A 22,618-nucleotide genomic window follows, 5' to 3' on the forward strand; every position below is an offset into this window, starting at 1 on the left:
CCCGCCTTGAACTCCATGGAAGAAAGGAAGGATATTAATGTTATAATTTAAAAAGTTCTAGTATAAAGATGGGAATTGGACTTCCAACAGAAAGGCTATTACAGAAATTCTACTCTATAACAAAAGATGAGGAAACTCCACTATCCTTGCTTTTGTCTTCATGAAGATTTCCAGAGTAAGGTCTATAAATTGAATTTTTGCTTTCTCCAGTTTGCAATCTCTATTCTCTGAACTTGGTTGTCAGCCAGTGAGAGACAAGAACAAGTTCACCAAGAGTTTAATTATTCAGTAGCATTTGGTTAGAAGGCAGAAGGGGGCCAAATACCACTGCATCCTGGTTTAATGATGTTTTTGGGCTTGAAACAGCATGGAATTGTTTGCTGGGGGAGATAATGTGTCTTCATTGCCAAACCAAGTGGGCTGATGCTTCTTAGCCCCGATCCTGCCCTAATCATGCCATGACGTGGATAGGAATATGTATTTGGATGTTCATCGCATTTCATTTACAATAATGTGGATAGACTGCATTGACATTTGGAGCTATGTTCATATGAGAGTCTGTGTTGCCAAGGATTGGTAATAGAATTGGCTTGGCAGTGGTGACATTCTCTCCCCATAGCAAGCATTGGCTTCATTTGCCCTCTGTGATGTCATCAACTACCTGCCATATCTGACTGGATGAATGATGCTGTGAAGTTATTGTATCCTCCAAGTGGCTCTTAGCTGGTTTGAATTACTAGGGGTGGAAATAACCTAGCAAAAAAAAAGGTACTGGAAGAGTAGCTAGGGACAGAGGGATAAGAACTGTGAATTTCTGCAAACATCAGTGAAAAGGGCATTTTGGGGTCTGGGAGGTTTTGTGCCTGCGAAAGATCCTGTTTCCCCCCCCCCCCAAAAAAAACATTCAACAGTGACAATTTTACATCAATATAATTAAAATTCGTGCTATGCTGAAACTGTCAAACCCCTAATCATTTAAGGATGTTCTTCGTTTTGTATCCAGTTCTACAAAGCTCACAATTTGGTGGTTGGAGGGGAAGTACAGTAGGGCCCCACTCATACAGTGGGTTACGTTTCAGACCCCCGCTGTAAAGCGAAAACCGCTGTAAAGCGGAACCCATTGAATAGAATGGTGCGCGATGCCAGAAAACTGCTGTAAAAGCAGAACAAGCGCTGTATGAGTGGGGCTTTAGTCTAATTGTGTCTAATTGAGACCGCTGTATTAGTGAAGCACTGTAAAGCAAAGCGCTGTAAAGCGGGGCCCTACTGTGCTTAATACCTTTGAAGATAAACACTCACTGCCATAGTAGCTTAGCTGGATGCTTTGCATTTCTTTTTAATCTTATTCATGCATGTTGATCTTCTGTTTGGAGTAATTAACTTTTGATTTATTTGACAGATTTTTACAGAACTTAATGTTTTGCCATGATTTATTTTTAATGTTGCTGTGATGCAATAGAAACTGTGTTTGTTTTGTTGGTTAGTTTTGCATGATTGGATTTAACAAGACTAAGAAAAGGATCCATACTAGCTGTTACTCTTGAAAAATAAAATAATACCACATTAATTATTATTTGTTGATTAGTTAGACCAAAATTAGTCTTCCATTTTTATCTCGCTTTATCTTGTTTTGCCATTGGAACAACACTGGCTGCTGTCCTGTGCATGTTTTATCTTATCTTGGAGCAAGCCCACCCCCAACACAGCCGAACTTGCCTCTTAATAAACATACCTACAATCGGGAAATTCATGGGTTGACTTGAATTGGAATCTAGAGCTTATAGTTCATGGCATGTAATCTTAACCACAAAGCAATATGGGGTGCAAATTACAATTATCAGTGTAGGAAAGGAGAAAGAATGGCACTTGGAAGCTCTTGAAGAGAGGGGGGAGGATAGATTATAGTGGGAGATGTGGCAGAGTACCCCCAGTATAGCTTTTGACCCTTTAAGACTATAGTATGGAGCTTGGCCTTCAGAATTTTTGCCATTCCCATGCTTAGAGTAAGGCTATTCCTAGGAAGTTTTGAATGCAGCGACCTGATGCACATCTGATCTCCACAGTCCAAATATATTTAAATTAGTTGAGCCTTCAGTAGTCCTTGCCATGCACAGCTGGCAAGAACTGGTGCAAGACCCGTGGGGTGTGGGAATTCTGCACAGTGGGCCTCTTTTCCTCATTACAGATAACTGCCTGAGATACATCTTAGTCATATTCCTGGTTGTTTGCTGCTGTGTCCAACTAGGAATGTGAGTGTGCTTTTGGTATGAACAAGCTCCCAGTCTTTGTTCAGGAACTAGGCCCTGTGCAAGCCAAGAACAAATGGTGACACCAATAGATCTTACATCCTGAGAATAACAGAGAGTTTGCCAGGGCACAACCTGAATAGGCCATTTTAAAATCTCTTAAACCAGGCATGGGAACCTGTTGCCTTCCAGATGTTGCACGACTATAGTTCCCATCATTCCTGATAATTTACCATGTTGGATCGGGCTAATGGGAGTTAGAATTCAACCTGATCCCTGTTTTAAGCCTTTAAAGCCAGCCACTGAATCAGGCGAGGTGTCATGGCTTCTGCCCTCACCCCATGCTCCTTTCCCCACTCCCAGTTCTTTCTACTGCCCTCCTGCTCCACCTGCTGTGTAGCACACCTAAGTCTTTTTCACTACAACAGATGTGGGTGTGGGCAGCATAAAGAATGGGGGGGGCATGAGCAGAGAGCTGTGTCTGCCTCCTCTCCCAGTTCAGCAGTGGCTTTAAGTATGCAGAAGCACGTCCAAGGTTTCAACCTAGCAACCAAAGTATAGAAATAGGACAAAAGGAAGAGCAGACTTTTGCTTCCTGAAATCAGACCCAAACATTTCCCCCTCCCACAAAACTTGCTGTATTGTTGTGACACTAAGTTCTTCTGATCTTCATATATTTCTCTTGTGCTGCCTGAACTCCCTACCACTAGATAGAATAGAAGCAAGATACACAAAACACAAGAGAAAATACTAGTCAAACCAATATTGAAAAAACTTTCAGCACCTTTAAAAGCAGATAATCAAAAATGAGAGGTTTTGTTTTTACATTTTTTGTGGAACATTGCCTTGTATTCTGAAAGGTGTATATTTGAAAGCTATAACACCAAATGATCGTAAAGAATATTATTTTATTTTCCCAAATTCAGTTTGGGTGGGTTTTGTTTCCTTAAGTGTTGTAACTGTCCACATGGTTTCTATACAAAATAGCCGTAGGTCTCCAGTTGGAAATAACAGGGTCCCAAGACGTGTAATATTTTATAGTTTAAAACTGGCACCCTGAGTTGGACCTGGAAACCAGAAGCCAGAGCAAGTAGGCAAAGACTAGCATTATAAAACAGCTGAAATTTCTGGACTGTCTTTAAGGTAGCTCATGTATAACACAGTGCAGTAATCTAAACGGAGAGTTACAAGATTATGGACAGACCACCAAACCACTGAAGCCATGTTATCCTATAGTATAGTGATGTCTGTTGTGTTACACATTCATCTAAGACTGGGATGGGGAACCTGTGGTCCCCAAGAAGTTGTTGGGCTCTAACTCCCATCAACCCCAGCCAGCATAGTCAGTACTCGAGTTGTAATGCAACAACATCGGAAACACACACACACAAATTCCCCATCCTTGATGTAAGACTTAGGTGGCTTGGATGGGGCACATTCTAGAGCCTAACCATGACATGTAAATAGCTGTCAACTTTCAAACAACAGCATTCTGAAGAACAGATAAGAATAATATTCTGATGGTTTTTGGGGGGAGGGTGTTTGTTTTTTTGCAATTATCCTTGCTGGTTGTGTATGTCTAGAAAGCTCTTGCCTGTCAACAAAATGCAGTACCCTCTTCACAAAAAGAAACCCAATCTGCTTCACAAGTTCCAGATGAAAACATAACCGTTTTCATTGAAATTTTTTGACTTGGTCATTTGAAAAACTAATTTTTCTGTGTTTCAAATAGACTATACAGTCCAGCCACACCTTTGCAACTTAACTTTTGTTGTTGTTGTTGTTACAGCCTATAAGAACATCCTCAGAAAGTATTTATTCTAGGCCTGGATCCAGTATACCTGGCTCACCAGGCCATTCAATCTATGTAAGTATATTTTTATATTACCTTTTGTTTATTAATGATACTGCTACCTTAATGGAGAAGTAACAGATGAGATTTGTCATCAATGAGTAGGAAAATAATAAATCATAGTTGTACATTCCATTGTATGCTGGTTCCATGCAAAACTGTTTCTGTTCCACTGCTGTTCAGCTTCCATAGCTTTGGCAAACTTGCTTAACTTAGGTAATTAATTATGTAAATTATTTAAGTTACATTGTCACTATGTTATTTCATCCCATTGGTTTATTTATTACATTTATATACTGCTTAATCTAGCATTTCTAGTGGTGTACATAAGCATAAACCATACAGAAAAAAAAGAAAAAATTCATAATAAAACTGAAAAATACCTTAAAATGCCTGCTGGAACAAGAAAGTCTTAGTCATGCACTTGAGGTTCAGTAAGGAGTGTGCCTGCCTAATCTCAGTTGGGAGGGAGCAAAGAAATTTCAGTGCAAAGAAAATGCAATGCAAATGGTGTTGGTGGGGAACATAATTGATTACATATTATTGCCACCACATCAAAAGAAGACTCGTGACACCAAGATGGAATAATGTTATAAACTTTAACCAATTCAACCAATTAACCAAATTGAAGCTTCTTCGGGCAGGTGAGGATAAAACCTAACTGGTAGGGAGATTTCCCTCCAGTCCCCTGGGTTTGTCAGTCATCCACTGACTGTGGCTCCCCAGCCAAGTATGGGGAAGAACTTGTCCCTTCTTGCTAGTAGAGCCAAGTACGTGGATCCAACCTGCGCACCCTGGCCCCGCCGTACTGACGTTCACTATGATGCACAACTTAGGCCCACGAGAACACCCCCTAGATCCCCACCAGACAATCAGCACTGGCAATTCCTTAGAGGGTGTCCTTTACCCAAGAATGCCTCAGTATCCCACTGTTTACCCCCGCCTTCCTCACCTGCCCAAATTCCATGCCACCAGAGGGGATCAGATGAAGCTTGATCACCTCAACCCAAGGAAAACAGAGCTGCCAAACCCAACCGAATACCCTCCAAAAAACCCCACAACCACGTTCTGATAGGTGCACCCCATCATCCCTAAATAATTGCGGGCAATGGAATTGAATCCTATCATGGGGATAAATGCCTATCCCATTGACAAAAGCAACTGTCTAACCTTTTTATTAACCCAACACCAGGACCTATCAATCCTGTTAGGGTGCATAGCACCCTCCAGACCCTGTGCTCCAGCATATCTGACCACACGATAAATAGATCAGGGTAGGAATGCCTGGTCCAACAGAAATCGTGGATCACCCTGTGTAGCAAATCCAAACCTGGCCGCTGCACCAAATCATTCTCACCTGAATGGGTAACTAGTATATGAGGCATGTGGCCTGAAGACATAATCTTACAGACCAATGGCAGCAATTCTCCCCACAACATGCCACGCTTGGCCTCCCAGTGTACTGTTGCATGGGCAGAGAGCTGCAACTGTGTCCCCACTGCAGAAGAGGAAGCCCCCCTGTGGGCCCAGAACAGGATCAGATGCCCACATAGAACAATGCTCGCTGGATCTGGAAGGTTCCGTACACCTGGGAAGAACAAAAAAAACGGTCAGAAATAACACAACCTAATATAAGCGGCAGATTGCCATCTGCCAATGGCCTGAATGCTTTCCGGATGCATGCCCACGAGGGCAGCGGCAGTAGCCACCCCAATCCGAAAGGAATGTAACCCATACACTCCAGGGTCTCACCCACAGGCCAATAAGGGCCTCTGAACAATGGTCCAAAATTGAAATTGAGTCAGGGCGGACCCGTCGAGATGTATGAACAGGTAACACTGGCATGCTGGCCTGACAGAAAGTTCCTCGAAGCAGAAACTGGACACAGGGCAGGCAATGAGCAACCACTCAATTTCACCACTCGAATATTGCCACTCTGATCAGCAATGAGAACATGACGGAATTGTCACCCAAGACAAAATTGCCTAAACACAGGGCTCTATATCACATGTCTATTGCAGAGCAGGCTAAAACTTCATTGGGGCAGAAAGCCCCATAAAACTCTGTTAAGGCTACCACCACAAATAATTTTGCCTCATAGGGAGAGGAGCACAAGGTGCTAAACACAGGCAGGATCTGCATGAGTACATCAGGTGTGAATGGCCTTCGTCTATCAGTTACCCTAGGGCTGGAACGCGACCAGCCCTCTAGCACCTTCCTCACTCTGAAATCTGTAGTGTGTTCCTGAATGCCCTTGGCTTTGGAGATAAAAGCCAGGGCAGAAAGATGGCCAGATATAGTGCTTACAGAAATGCCCTGTCCCCTTAAGGAGATCATGAACTGCAAGAGGTGGGGGACGGGTATTGGCTACATCAGAGGTAAAGTATGTGAAGCTCGAAACACCTGAAATTTCTCAATACAATGGTGGTAGGCTCTGAGTACTAGGGGCCAGAGTGGAAGCGATGGAAACTCCCACTTCCCACTCCCAAGGCTCCACAGGAAGGAAGACATCAGGACCTGATTGGGTGCAGCTCCAGGTACTAACTCCCGAAAGCACTCCATCTGTAATTGAGAGGGCATCAGCCACATCATTCTGCAAACCCAGAACATGCCGAGCAACAAACAGAATATTAAAACGCAAACATTGCAGAACAAACGCTCGCACAAGGTGCATCACTCAAGTAGATTTGGAGGTCTGGGAATTTACAACGCAAACCGTAGCAAGGTTGTTGCACCAAAAATGCACAGTGCGTTTCTGAAAGGCAGAAGGCCAGATGTGTACCGCGACCACAAATGGAAAAAAAATCCAGGAAAGTAAGGTCTGATGTGAGCCCCTTGTTTCTCCAGGCAGCCAGTCATTGTTCTTTCTTCTTTTTAACCACCCCCTTGTCCTTAGCCTCCTCTCCTACCTTAGGTTTAACCTCTGATTCCCGAAAAAGGAGTGTAAAGATATCGATATACTCTCCTCTCCAAATTTTCTCCCTAGTGCTCGGTAAAAGGTGGTCACCCAAGGGTAAAGAAGTGTCACCTTGAGGGTAAACTCCAGACGGCAGAGGCAGAGGAGCGGGGGCATGACTCAAAGAAGCCAAATTTGGTTGCCAAGGAGCCACAGCCACCGTCGGCCACAGGAGCTGTGGCTGCTGAGGTACTAGAACCCCACCCATGTAAACCATCTGCTGTGGAAGCCCCACAGGTGCCTACACAGATGTCAAAGGAGGGTGCTGCAAGGAGAGAGGCTCGCCTGTAAATGAAGCTGGAGGAACAGCTACCGCTAGGGCCACGCCACTGGCAGCAACGGGAGAAACGAGCTGTACCCCAGGCTGGCAGCACATCCTGCTTGTGCAGTGCCACCGAGGAAGCTGTGCCAACTAGAATGGTCATCGTGGGGGTTGAAAAGGCAGCTGGGGACACCCCAGCAGGCGGAGCTTGCTCCTCTGGAATAAGAGGATCTTTCCTGGCCAGACCCTTTTCAGACACATCAATCCTGTGGCAACTAAATCAGAAAGACAAGCCTTAGAGACCTTAGAAGCCAAGCGGGCAGATTTCTTACCCTGTGGTTTAGCACTGGGGCCTGCTTCCAGATCAACTGGTCTCCTGCGCTCTTTCTCCAGTGCTTCAATCTTTGCCACCAAAGTGCAAATTACTCCCATGTTGTCCTCCTCATCTGATGACAGTGGCTGAGATGTAGGGCTCTTCCCAGCCTGTTTCACAACATGGACACCCCGCTTCTGCTTAGCCTTCTTAGGCGGCATTGTTGAACCACGCCTTGCGTAAGCAGAATTAGAACATTGAAAACCCGTTCTAAAATGGACAATAGGACCTATATTCTAATAATAGAATACAAGCTAACACTGTTTAATGACAATCGAGTCAACAGTTGTTGTTGTTGTTCTGTTATTGTTGTTGTTATTGGGGCAAGGCATAACAAATGCCTCCTACCAAGAATCCACTCCCCCTCCCCCCAACCCAATACTTAGTCACGTGGAGGCAGAGACTAGGTGGAATCCCCAAACAAGAGAAGGGCCAAGTGGGCCACCGCCACCACCCGCACTCGCCGCAGAGCCTCCGAGGAAGCACATGTAGCCAGAGCAGGTCAAAGCCAACACATGGGCGGCGAAGAGAGAAGCTGCCACCAGACTGGGCCTCCCGCACGGCCCACAGCAGGAGAAGGCCCAAGTAGGGGAAGCACGTGCAGCCAGAGCAGGCTGAAGCTGACAAGTGGGCAGCAAGTGAAAAGCTGCTGCCAGACCGGGACACCCGCAAGACCCGCAGCACCCCAGGCCTGCGCTCCACGGGCCAAGGCCATGAACCACATGGGAGGGGGCAGTAGAGGAAGAGCCGCCGGGAACCAAGATGCCCACCAACCTCGGGCAACACGCTGACAGGAACAGGGCAGCAGAGAAAAAGGCGACAAGGGGAAAAAACTCCCTGGAGCTGCGAGGGATTGCGAGCCGCTGCTCTTTGCCCAATGCGCCTAATGCCACAAGGCAAAAGAGAGGCAAGTTTGGGGGAGGAGCTGGCTTTTAAGCCCATTTATTCCTCCACTGCATGGGCCAGTTGGCCCACCTAACATTTCCCCCCAAAACCCTTTGGGAACCAATCCCGAGCCTTCTTTGGAATGTTAGGGGGGTGGCGGCAAACACGCTCCCGCATAAGGCGGGAACACTATTTGCGGACTGAAGCAAATGTTGACTGTATATGCTAGATTGATTTCCTTTCTGAACATGGGATGAACAAGCGAACATTGCCAATTTCCGCTGGAATTTTCTAGCATCCCTACCAGTGAAATCAGAAGGCCTCAATCTCCATTTATTCATACTTTTTCACCAGCCGGGTTCAAAATGTCAGGCAGAAATGCATACCTTGCAAAGCCTTTGAGATGTTACTTTCCAGATTATTGACCCAGTGTTAGGTATTGCCAATAATATACTTTGAGGAAAAAGTGTCACTGAAAGATTCTGTTGTAGCCTTTAATGAGTAACTGAGAAGAAAGAAGTCTTTGAGACTTTGAATATTTCATTGTATGTGTATATGGGATGTGACACCAAGCTTGTGTGCTGAAATTTGTACCAAGGGCAATCAGAATTTACATGGCCTGATTACTGTAATTTTGTGTGGATGTCAGCCCTGTGGGGTCACGGCCTCTTAGAGGATCAAGGCCCACACTTGCAAACGTAGTCTAGAAATAGTGCCCAACCAAAGAGCAAAATGAACTCATAAGTTGAAGAGACAGTCTAGTTGTCATTCTGGAAAGGTAGTCAAAGCAGGTGCAGAGAGAGAAGTGAACAGCATGACCAGTGGAGTAGGACTGAGGAATCCAGGGAAGGCTTAAAGAATTAGTGAGCAAAGGAGGAAAAGCCAAGGGCGAGGAATATGTAAGCTGTACACAGAGTGAGTGATTTGTTACATCAGTGGTAGATAACATGGGGTCCCCAGGTGTTATTGGTCTGCAACTCCCATCAGTCCTAATATACTTTGAGGAAAAAGTGTCACTGAAAGATTCTGTTGTAGCCTTTAATGAGTAACTGAGAAGAAAGAAGTCTTTGAGACTTTGAATATTTCATTGTATGTGTATATGGGATGTGACACCAAGTTTGTGTGCTGAAATCAGGGATGATGGGAGTTATCATTCAAAAATATCTGGAGGGCATTATTATGACTATCCCTGTGTTACATGAACAAAATCTGTTAACAGGGAGGAAAAGTTTGACTAGGAACAGGAAAGGGTAGTCATCAATTAATGGGGTGGGAGGAGCAAGTTAGATCCACTAAAACTACTTGACCCCCTCCCCAGAAAGCCTGTGTTTTGTTTCACAGAGGTACAGAAACTCAAGGAGAAAGCCTGTTGTCCAAGTTCATCTGTGAATGATGACACTAACAGGGTGAGGCACCCCACTCTATAGAACTATTGCACAAGGAGTTGGCAAACTTCTTTAGGGAAAGCCTTAAACCTCTGTACAGGGACCAGGCCCCCGCCGTAAAGCGGAACCCATTGGCTATAATGGGTCGCGCTGCACGAAAATGCCGCAAAAGCGCAAAATCAGCTTTAAATCCGGGAATTTCCCCTAATTGAAAGCCACCGCATCAGCGGAACGCCGGAAAACGGAACACCATAAAGCGGGGCCCTACTGTATAATATACCTTGGCTCCCAATTACCTAAATGGGCAACATGAAAGCCAGCAATAGAAAAAGTAGTTAATAAGTTGCATTTTAGTTGTGTCTGCAGCTGGTATCTGTGCAGTGTCAGTGGTACAGTACAATGCTGTAATGATAGCAACTGAACCATCAATCTCTGATGTTCAAAAACAGCCTTGTATATGCCAAGGGTATTAGTATGGCAACCAGTACAGTAGGGCCCCGCTTACCAGCGCTTCGCTTACCGGCGTTCCGCTAATGCGGTGGCTGTCATTCCTCATTTTAAAGCCAATTTTGTCGATCTTGTGGCATTTTTGCGCAACGCGCCCCATTATACTCAATGGGGTTCCGCTGTATGGCAATTTCCGCTTTACGGTGGGGGTCTGGAACGGAACCTGCCGTATAAGCAGGGCCTGCCTGTAAAGTCAAGTCAGTGGAGGATTTTCTGTTCATATTCATTGGCGCACATGCTTAAAGTAGGACTTTCTATAAACTACTGGTTTCAAGCTGCAGAGCACACTTTGGAGTGAAGCCAGTGTATTCACATGGGTGGATTCAGAGCCTTCAGCAAATTTGGAAAAGTCAGCTCCTCATTATATTGTGTAGCCTCTAATCTGCAGTACTGGGCAACCTTTATATATTATTCTGATGCACAAGGGATTAATTAAAATGTCTTGTAACAGCAGTAGCTTAAAAATGTCCCGGCATGCATGCTCAGGTTATAATAAAAGTGGCTTTAAAAAGTTATTGTTTCACAGGGTCATTTTGGATAGGGCTAGAAATAAATTTGAAGAAGGTTAATAGAATGAATTATCCATCCATTTGTAACATAATTATAGCAACTAGTGTCAGCATGCCTATACTATCACAGAAGAAATGTCAAGTAATGCAGACAAAAATTGATGTATAAATGCTTCATTAACAACAATGTTCCATGTTCAGCAATTGCTTCCTTTTTTATTTTTCCAAATGTTTTGGATTATCCCAGCCATTTAATCCCTCCCCCTCTTCCATTTAAGAAACATTAAAAAATCTGAAGATTATAGCACTCTTCCTTTCATTCTTTGGTGTAGATTGTTGCAACACTAGCATCACAAATATACACATGTTTACTCAGAAGTAAACCCATTGTGTTTATTGGAACTCATTCCTACAAAAACATGCAGGGGATTTTCCATCCAAGGCTGTAATTCTGTTCACACTTTGGGTCTCTCCTGACCGTTGTTTTTTGGTGGGTGTGTTCTGCAAATATTATTGATGCAATAATAATGCATTAGTGGTGGATTTATGCTGGACTGCCCATACATCACTCCACTTTATTAGTTTTTCTGCAGTGTTTCCCCAATGCTTGCACTGTAGCACATCAAAAGTGGGACAAAAATAAACTGGAACATTTATAGGATTTTAGCAGGAAGCTGAGTACAGTAGGGCCCCGCTTTATGGTGTTCCGTTTTCCGGCGTTCCACTGATGCGGCGGCTTTCAATTAGGGGAAATTTCCCATTTTAAAGCTGATTTTGCGCTTTTGCGGCATTTTCGCATGATGCGACCCATTATAGTCAATGGGTTCCGCTTTACAGCAATTTCCGCTTTACGGCAGGGGCCTCCCTAACCCGCCTTATAAGTGGGGCCCTACTGTACATGTAATAACTGGAAACAAAGACGTCAGAAACAGTATTAAAAGCAGGATCATGTACAACCATCCTGATTATACAGCCATGAGAGTGGCTGTATACTATAGCCAGTGTGGATTTTTCCATTTGGGTTAGTCTTTCACAGTCCAACACACTTGCTGTGTAGCTTGGAAGAATTTGGTAACATGTGCCTCTGAGCATATGGTGAGTGGTGGCAACACCTGCAATCAGCCCAAATAATAGAAAGAAGACATGTGCTGTGCTGATCTTGTTTTAGCAGGGAGGAAGCATTATTAAGCATTATTAAGACAGTTGATATAGTTCAAATGGTCAGTTTAGATATGTCAGATCTACTTTGCAATTTTAGTGAAGTTTCCTATAGGAAATCATTTTCTTTTGTTTCTGTTTCTGTGAATATGTGAAGTACAGCAACACTTTGCAAAATTTACACTAAAAAAACTCCAAACTTAATTGTGGAATAATGGCACTGACTTCTGCAGAATAGTCTCCAGTGGACCTCAGGAGTGTCTCAGGTTGCACAAGATAAAACAGTGGGGGGTGAAATATATTCTAGCAAAATTCTAGGTGTGCTCTATGTTTTTAATTGACCATGCCCACCTTGCCTTAAATAAAGTGGTTTAAACATAGCAGGCTGAAAACATGCATCCTCTTTTTTCCAACAGCTAGAGTCATTGCTGAAGTAGCAACATATTGTAATCAGTCTGATTTTACATCAAACTGCAGTTTCCGATTCAACTGTTAATGCACCCAAAATAGAAATAGAACATAACCTCCAATTTGAAACACAAAAGGCTGTCTTCACATATGACAATGACCAATAAAAAGGCTTTGAAATTAATAAAAATAAATTTGACACAAATTTCTAGGATGAATAATGAGGGAAATAAAATTTTCTAGTTTAGATTATCTGTAGAAACATTAGTAACACAGGAAAGAAGCAAAATAAGAAGAACACCAGCAAACATACAAAAATATAATTCTCTGTCTTTGGAGATGGCAGGTGTTGCCACCAAAGTGGATTGGACTGTGAAAGACCAACCCAAATGGTGTTTGCATTTTGACAAATGTGTAGGGCAGTTCAATATCTCAGAGAACAGGTCAGGTCTCCTGCTCCCCTGGTGCATTCACTATAGCTCCCCAATTTCCCTGCTTTTTAAAGTTTGATAGAAATATCTGTTGGCTATAGGTATGTCCTTAAACCGCAAGGTTTTTTGCCTGTTAGTGAATACCATCATGAGCAAAAATAATCATGTGCTCATAAAATAAAAAGGATGTACTGAGGAGCTCTTACTGGGGAGTAAGTCCAATTGAACGTAGCAGGACATACTTCCTAGAAAGCAGACATAGGATTGTGCTGTTAGGATGCAATCCTAAAAATATTTACTATGCATTGACTTTCCAAACTTAATGGGGTGAATGTTGATGCTTATGCCACCAAAATGGCACCACCCATGTTCAAGGAGAATGTACCAGGAGGTTTGGTAGAACCCTGATATTTGCAGAAGTATTTAAACAATCTGGTCTGACAACCGCCCCCCCCCCTCGAAGCTGTCCCTTCCCACTGCAAGGCTAAAACAGTGCATGCCTGACTCTCCTAGGTCTGTTGCTATAAAAACCTTTTGGCATCAGGGATTATATGGCAGGCTTCAAAGACCCATTGTGTAGGCTCTTGGCAGAGTTTGCTTTGCTGGGAGAAGGGTGCAGGAAAAGGAATTGGGTGGGGGTGTAGAGAATAAAAAGATGAAGAGACATGAGATGTAGGGGTCTGGAGCAGAGACAGATTAAAACTGGATACTAAGAATGGATAACAAAAGCAGTCACTGAAACTTGGGGAAGAGGTGAACACAAAAAAGGGGCAGAAAAAGATGCAGCTAGCGAGAAGAAAAAGATGGAGGAGGGATTATGCAGTCTGAAATGGAAACAGATGAAGGGAAAAGAGGCAAACAAGCAAATCAGTGAAGATGGGGGTGGGAACGGGGGGGAGATATGATAGAACAACCGATGGAGAGAGATGAGGGGGGAAAGGACAGGTGCAAAATGGGGGGCACAACAATTCTTTATGTAGTATATAGATTCAGCTTAAATATAAATATCTAGTTTAATTTTTTATAAATTAGTCAGAATGGGGCCTAAATAATTATTAATCATTCATTTTCTGCATGAGAGCTTTATTCAGCTTAAATCTAGAACCTATGCATATTTGTTCCTGATATGATCATACCATGGAGTTATCAAGAATTATAGGAGTTATACAGGGCCGGTTCTAAAGGGCGGCCAGGTGGGGCACTGGCTCGAGGGCCCCTGGAGCTACAGGAGGCCCTCCGCTCTCCTTCTGCGATTCGCGGAAGCATCCGCTGACTCCCATCCCCCCCCGCTATCCCCCTCTTTACCTACCTTTCTGTTGTTTTTTGCGGCACACAGATTTGCCATCGATTAAGATGGCGGCTGAGGTTTCCTTAAAGGGCTGAAGCCTCTGCCGCCATCTTTGCTGATGGCACATGCATGCGTTGCTGCCATCAACAAAGATGGCGGCAGAGGCTTCAGCCCCTTAGGGAAACCTCGCCTGCCAACTTGATTGATGGCAAACCTGTGCGCGCCGCAAAAAACAACGGAAAGGTAGGTGAAGCGGGGGGATGGCGGGCGGCGCAGGAGCTCCTGTCTTGCGGTACGCGGATGCTTAAGTTCCACGGATCACAGAGGGGCCCAGGGCAGGCTGGTACCCAAGAGCCCCGGCATGCCTGGGGCCGGCCTTGGAGTTATAGAAGGAGCTGCCTTATATTGAGGCAAACCACTAGAGCACCTAGCTAGTACTGTCTTACCCAACATAATACTTTCCAGAATTTGTTGGACTGCAACTCTCATCCTCCCCAACCATTGGCCATACTGGCTAGGACTGATGGGAACTGTAGTCCAAAAACATTTGTACTACAAGTTGAGGGTAGTCAGAGTAGACCAGGTTGGGAAAAGCTGTTTTATTCTGAGTAGAAGTGACTTTCCAAGGTCTCGGGCAGAAGATTTTTACAGTCCTATCCAAAACCCCTAACTTGAGATGCCAGAGATGGAACTTGGGAATTTGTGCATGTAAATCTTACTACATGGGGTTGGGCTATAACTCAGTTGTGGTATTGAGATATGGCCCAACCCTGAGTGGCAAGATAATGTCTGAATGCCATGTAGTCCTTTTCTCTGTGCTTAGTTTAGGATTCTTTGTACCAAACCATCCTGAGATTATCCCATATCATAGTTAGTGTGCTAAAGTTATCAAGATGCACCATGTTGGAAGAAGGCCCTATAAATCCTGAAACGGGCCCACCATACTTAGGAGGTACCCATTTCCACAAAACTGTTACAGCCAGGCTGTGAGGCTTTATTATCATTTCTATCACTTTAACCATCTGTATGCTAGTCAGGATGAGGGAAGGCATGAAGTAAGTCCTATAGTTACAGAGCTCACTCCCAAGGGAGAAGCAGCAAAGCCCAATTCAGAGATTTTTTGTCAGACCCCATTAATTTTCTTTTCTTTTTCTTTTTTTTTAAGAAAGGACTTTTATTGACCAATGTGGAGTCATTTTTAGTTAAATACTTTGAAATTTACTTGTAGTGCTTCCTTCTGGAGGAAAGGGAATTGTTTTAGACTTTCTTTATATTTTAATATATTTATGCATAAATCATTGCATGTATTTTGAATGGATTTTTAAATTGTAAACGTTTTTGAATTCTCGAGGATGGGTGAGAGAAATGTAATTAAAAGCAATAAAAAATCATTCACAACATTTCAGTTGTCAGGATGTTTCCCCTATTCTTCTCAATATCTCTTTGAGATAGGCATTTGCAGGGGACGGGGTATATGTATGACTTGTGTTGCTAGTGGAAAACTATGTCCAAAATAAGGAAGCTGGTCCCCAAAGGCTACCCACCGAGTTACTGGCAGAGCTAGAGTTAGACTTCACAGCAGACTGGGACTGATGTATTGCCAAGTCCAGGCCTTAGCACAACCCAAAAAGTCCCACCCTGTTGATAAAGAAGCTTAAGACTGGGGGCGGTGGGAGAGTGGCTTCCTTTAAAAGTAACAGAAAAGCATTTCCTTTAAGTCTGCTTCGTAAGCAAAGTTCATGAATAATAAACTGCCTGTTTTAAAAAATCTACAAGATTGTTAATTTATCTTCTGTCTTTGACCTTCAGGCAAAAGTAGACAATGAGATCCTTGATTATAAGGATTTAGCAGCCATTCCCAAAGTCAAGGCCATTTATGACATTGAGCGTCCAGACCTAATTACTTATGAACCCTTCTACACTTCTGCCTACGAAGAGAGACAGGAGAGGCAGAGTCTTGGAGAGGTAATGAACTGGGCTTCACTTATTCTCTTCTTATGTGTACTGTTTTTAAAATACAGCCTTTTTCTGCTTCATACATTTGATGGTACTGTTGATGTTCTGTCCAAATGTTTCACATCTCTCTAGACTTGAAATAATATGATGTTCTTTGGCAGCATGAGGGCTGCTGCAAAAATAAGCATACGGCTCCTCATTGTCATTTAGGTTTTTAATTGTCTGCAGCTCCAGGGACCATTGTTGAAAAGTTTAGTTTACAGTATTATTTTCCTTGTAGAAGCATGGCAACTACCAAATGTATATCCAAAGCAAGCTCAGTGGTGCTAGCTCATTGCATGCTAGTTTTCCAGCATCCTTAATCTGACCTGACTATGCAAAAGGCAAAAAGAGCTCAGTAAGAAGAAGGGAAATAACATAAGTGTATAGCTGAACTGCAAGCCCTGTCTTCTAAAGCAATTCAAAACCTGAAACTCAAAATGCAATTGCATCCCCAACTGCATGTGTGCAACTGCAAAATGCATTAACACTTTTTGTATATTTGCAAGGAACGCAAGCTCAGGTCTTCCCCTCTCTGTTGTTGTTCTTGGAGAGGAAGGAGCAGTAACTGCACACTTTGATCAGCTTTAATGCCCTTTCCCCTCTCAGCTATTCTGGATGAAATGCAGCTGTGGCAGTATCTGGTTTATGGGTCAGAGGTTCTCCACTTGTGATCTGTAGCATTTATGTGAAGCATAGGGATTAAAACAGTGACTCCAATTCTAAAACATGAAAAACACTGATTGGGTACAAGGCAGCTATAGTGGTATGCAGTTCAAATAAAAGCAGACCTTTCGTACTTCTCAAGGTGGACAAGATTCAGCCACAAAAACCTTTCTGCTTCCTAACCCTTTAAGTGGCATATACTAAATGGTCACCTGAAACCACTGTCAAAATCTCCTGATGGCAAATATGTTCTGGGTTACCATATGTATGACAGACATTCCCATGTTTCCATGGCAACGTATGTTAATAGGGCTAGTTATGGTAAATAAGGCAGTCAATGTCGAAAGGTCAGACAAAACATTACACGTACTAGTTGAACTGAGGGATGGTATGGAACAAGTTGGCCCAACAGTAAAATATTCAGGGACTCAGAAAAACTAGTTAGCTTTGTTCCTCTTTGCTGCAGGGAATGTTTCATTTTTACATTTATCTTTCATATAATCACTGTATCCCTATGGATGTAGCCTACCATATTTCCAAATCTATGCAAATATTGCACTAATGACTTTCTAATTCACTCAAGTAAATAAGAGGGACACTTTCTCCTCAGTAGCTTAGGAGGAACTGGCCTTCTCCAAAGGACTCTCTAAATTATGGAATTTCTCACAAATAAGTTTATGTGTGTATCTAACACGTCAGTTGTTTCTTGCAGAGCACTTTAGGCACTTTTTTCCTGCTGCAGTGTTGCAGATGAGGTTAAAATGATGTACCATGTTTGTTCTTAAAACCTCTTTTTGATGAACTCAACATACCCAAACAATACTTCAAATAAAAACAATTTCCAAGTTAAACCCAAACATAAAAACTAAAACTAAAAGAACACAACCAGGTTTCAAGGTGAATTAGCTGAAGGCCTTTTTGAAAACCTATATCTTCACCAACTGCCTGCAATCATGTGGTGATGTGGTCTGGTGCTCCTCTGTTGGTAAGGCATTTCACAGGGTGGACACCACCCCACAGAATGTTCTAGTCCTAGTTACCTTGCAAGGGTGAGAGACTGATCTTGTGTAAATGAGAGGGACAAAGAAATTTGTCAATTACTGAGCCTAACACTAATTGTTTACCAGGAGATTAATCTGTTTGCCAGGAGAATGGATAACATGATGCCCATTATTGTTGTATGTTTCCTGCTATATCTGTAGTTTATATGGCTTTTGTTTATTTTGTTGATTATTGTATTCCAGATTGCCACCACAACCCCAAGTACATATGTTGAAGTAGAAATGTATATGTTGAGGCATGCATGTATAAAGATGCCCAAAGGGACCTGGTAAATTTATTCTAGGGAATATAAATGCTATAAAGATAATGCAAACATGAAGTGATAGGACAGACCAGGGAGCTACCTACATATTGTTCTGGTGCTCTTCTCCTTCTCTTCCTCCTCCTCTGCTATGGGGGGAATTTAAAGTGGAGGAGGGAGGGGTTGCTTCACCCTCATGGTTGCAAAAATATTAAGAATATAAGAAGAGCCCCACTAGACCAAAGGGCCATCTCGTCCAGCATCCTGTTCTCACAGTGGCCATCCTCTTGCCTATGGGAAGCCTGCAAGCAGGACCTGAATGCAACAGTGCTTTCCCCAGAGTGGGAGGTACAACACAGCCATCGTGGCTATTCTACTGTAATACTAGAAAAATGGAACAATATGATGGAGATGGGTACTTGACTGAAAAGGGGTTGTCTTCCCAGCTCTGCCATGAAAACAGTTGGATAGCCTTTGGCAAGTAATTTCTTCTTCCTCTACCTCTTGTGGGCTTCCTGCACAGTTTCTTTTAAGAATATTGTTTATTCAGTGAAGCAGGAAATGTCTTTAAACGTTGCTTTGTGCTGTGCAGTATAAGGCATCGGAGCACAAGTAGCAGTAGAATCCATGTTGACCTTTAGGGTTTACAGTAAAGTTTGGAGCCAGGTAAAAAATGTAGGCCATATTGCTGTTGATTCTCACTGCTGTTAACTTTTGTTTGCTTTATGATGGAGTTGTTAATCTGTGTATGTTATTTATTGGACTTTTACGATTCTTTGACTTTTGTATATTTATCTTCTGCTGTATATTTTTATTGGTATTATATTTCATTGCTTCCCTGTGTGGGACTCAAATATTCAGTAAGGAGCAGGATGATGATGGTGGTGATCATGATAGAAATTCAGGCAAGTAAGGTCAGATAATGAAGTCAGTAGATGTCTGAAGACAAAGAAATAAACCTAAGCTGTAGTAAAGCAATTTGTGCATCAGTTTCAGACAGAGATCGAGTAGGATATGGAAGAAAGCAAATAAATAAATAGGAATCATCAATTTGGTGTTCAGCTATCTCTGAAATGCGGTAGTCAGAGGATAGTTGCAGCAACTGACCAGCTAGAAAACCTGTTCTCTTCTAAGCTATGAAACCTCTCTCTCTCTCTCTCTCTCTCTCTCTCTCTCTCTCTCTCTCTCTCTCTCTCTCTCTCTCTCTCTCTCTCTCTCTCTAGTGTATGGAATGGAGACAGGAGGCATTGTTGCTGCTATGTTCACAGCCAGGATGGCCAGGAACATTATTTGTGCACATAAGCATAGCTACATAGAAATTTTTTCAAGAATTAGATGTGCTCCTTTACCCTATCCATTTCTTTCAAGCTACAGGACCTATGTTCTTTGTCCATTTTGATTCCCTGTACACCTGTACTTGGAAAAGGACAAAACCTTGGGGTCAGTGGTGAGACACCCACACACATACACACCCGTTCTGGCGCAAAAACTAAAATTAGGTAACAGTGCACAGCTTAGCATTTAGCTGTAACCTTTATAGCTCTAACTATTGTAAAAAGTACAGTCACTGAATTTAATGTTTTATTAGGCAAGACTTTGAATTGCTACTGTCAGACTTTATTATGAAAAAAAAAACTCACATAGCACCATCTAGTGGAAACAACCAGTTAATTTTCTTGTTACAGTAATGTGTTCAGGAATGAATGCAGAAGATCTGATTTGCCAATAAATCAAAAAGCTATCTAAGAAAAAATAATGCTGGTAGGGAAAGGTTTGGGTTTTTTTTATTTGCGCACATACACTTTTAAATATATTTCAGATATTTTAGTGGTACATTCCGGCTTGCAAGCTCCCCACAGCTTCTCTTCCACTTGTGTCTGAGGAATGGGGGAAGACAGAATTCTTGGCTACCTACTGCTTTTGGTGTATGATTGCTATGATGCATTTTGTTGTTCACCTTTTCTCAGGAGTTGTTTTGGCTGCATTTCTGTCTAAGGACTTCTAGCCACCTGCTGCTTCTACCTTCTTTACCCTTGCTTTTTTATGGGGCAATATTTTTTTGTATAAGCTGACGGCTGCCATAGAACCACCCATCCAGCAATGAGGGACAGAAAACATTCGTAGTGAAGCTGATGGAAGTTTCAGAAATGCTAAAAACAACCATTTGATGTTAAATAACAGTAAATAGTATTATGCTTGCTTCTTGTGTTAACTTGCAGTGCAGTTCATTTACCCTAAGGATAACATGATGGTGACTAATATGGTCTTAGGCTGGTTTTGAGCCAGGAACATAGTTAGGTGGATACATAACTTAAGGTTCTCCAATTTATTTCTTGGGTCAATTTAGGAGTGGCCAAACTTATATCCTTAGGTTTCATATCAATAGCCTTTGGTCTGCTTTTCATGGTAAGGTGAGTGATGCCAGCCATGGAACTGGTTCTGTGGATCTGACTCAGCATGAATCATTGTATTGCCACTAACACAAGCTAAGTTTAATATTAGCTAACGTTTTTCTGGATCTCCATTCCTTCAGAGTCTGTATAGCATTACTTCTGAGTCTTTGTATCCTCTCTGAGTTAAAATATGACTAGAATATTGGCAATTCTGTCCTGCCTTGCTTCCATTGAAAGTAATATTACATGATTGAAGTCCCCATGGATGCTGAAACTATGGAAGTATTAACAAATCTAGGTCAGTACTGTGATTTAGAGTCATGCCAAACCAGTGGGTGCTGTTTCAAGGAGCTTATACTGTACTCCCTATCCCTGCCCTGTGCTTATTTTATTTATATATTAAAATCAATAAATATCCCACCTTTCCTCACAAGGAATTCCAGGGCAGCAAACAGTAAAACAGAAAAAACAATAGTTGTGGTTTTTAAAAAAAAAACACAATTATAAAAACAATCAAATATCCTCACAGCAAAATAATTTCAAGGTTACCAGGAACAATATATTTTAGCCACTAAATGTCTGGGTGAACAGGTATGTTTTAAAATTTCACCTAATATTAATAATAGTTTCCTTTATCAGTGGAATAGCTACTTGCAATGGATGCAACAGTATTACTCAGTTTTTCTCAGGAAGTATTCTCTAGCCCTCAGAGTTAGAGACTAGTTATGCTCTCTTGTCATGCACACAGAGAACTACGGACATAATACACACTGGCACTGCGCAGGCAGTCGTATCTTGGTTTAATAAGCTGAGGTATGAACAAGCCTCTTGGCTGCATGTGTGGCTTCTTCACTTTGACCTTAGTGAGAGCCAGAAAACAAACCAGGAAGCCTTCCTTTAACTATAGGTTCTCGTTTCATTCAAACCAAGGAACTATGGTTGACAGCTTTTGAACAAGCCAGGATATTAAGCCATGCTCAAATCATGGTTTTATATCCTGGTTTGTTCTGAAGCTGTTAACCATAGTATACTAGTCCAGAGGAGACAAAAAGCTTTTGTTAATTGAAGATGTCCTGCTTGTTTGTTCACTCATACAAAAGAGAGAGTGAAGGATCCTGCCAGACTAATCTTATCTCATTTTTTGATTGGGTAGCCTGGTAGACTGTGGGAATGCTGTGGACATAATATATGTCAACTACAGCAAAGCTTTTGACAAAGTGCCCTGTGATATTCTGATTCGCAAGCTAGCTAAATGTGGGTTAGATGGAACAACTATCAGGTGGATCCACAGCTGGCTCCAGAATCATACTCAAAGAATAGTTATCAGTGGTTCCTTCTCAAACTGTGGGGAGGTAACAAGTGGGGTACTGCAGGGCTCAGTCCTGGGTTCAGTACTATTCAACATTTTTATTAATGACTTGGATGAGCAGGTGCAGGGAATGCTTATCAAATTTGCAGATGATACATAATTGGGAGGGATAGCTAATTCCTTGGAAGACAGAAACAAAATTCAATGGGATCTTAATAGGCTGGAGCATTGGGCTGAAAACAACAGAATTAAATTTAACAAAGGTAAGTGCAAAGTTCTACACCTAGGAAAAAGAAACCAAATGCACAGTTATAAGATGGGGGATATTTGGCTCAGCAATACTACATGTGAGAAGGAACTTGGAATTGTTGTTGGTCACAAGCTGAATATGAGCCAAGAGTGTGATGTGGCTGCAAAAAAGGCAAGTGCTATTTTAGGCTGCATTAACAGAAGTATAGTTTCCAAATCACATGAAGTATTGGTTCCCCTCTGTTTGGCACTGGTTAGTCCTCATCTCGAGTACTGCGTCCAGTTCTGGACACCGCACTTTAAGAAGGATGCAGACAAACTGGAACGGGTTCAGAGGAGGGCAACCAGGATGATCAGGGGACTGGAAACAAAGCCCTATGAGGAGAGACTGAAAGAACTGGGCATGTTTAGCCTTGAGAAAGGAAGACTGAGGGTAGATATGA

General features: G+C 42.5%; 1 protein-coding gene across 1 annotated transcript in view; it reads left to right on the forward strand.

The window, feature by feature from the left end:
* Window positions 1-22,618, forward strand: part of ABLIM1 (actin binding LIM protein 1) — a 261,923-nt gene that overhangs the window by 168,870 nt on the left and 70,435 nt on the right. The window contains exons 10-11 of the mRNA XM_061635919.1: window positions 4,036-4,113; window positions 16,070-16,225. Coding sequence (XP_061491903.1) covers window positions 4,036-4,113; window positions 16,070-16,225 — 234 coding nt within the window. The remainder of the gene's footprint in view (window positions 1-4,035; window positions 4,114-16,069; window positions 16,226-22,618) is intronic.

The sequence above is a fragment of the Rhineura floridana genome, chromosome 7 (genome assembly GCF_030035675.1).
Source record: "Rhineura floridana isolate rRhiFlo1 chromosome 7, rRhiFlo1.hap2, whole genome shotgun sequence".
Lineage (NCBI taxonomy): Eukaryota > Metazoa > Chordata > Lepidosauria > Squamata > Rhineuridae > Rhineura > Rhineura floridana.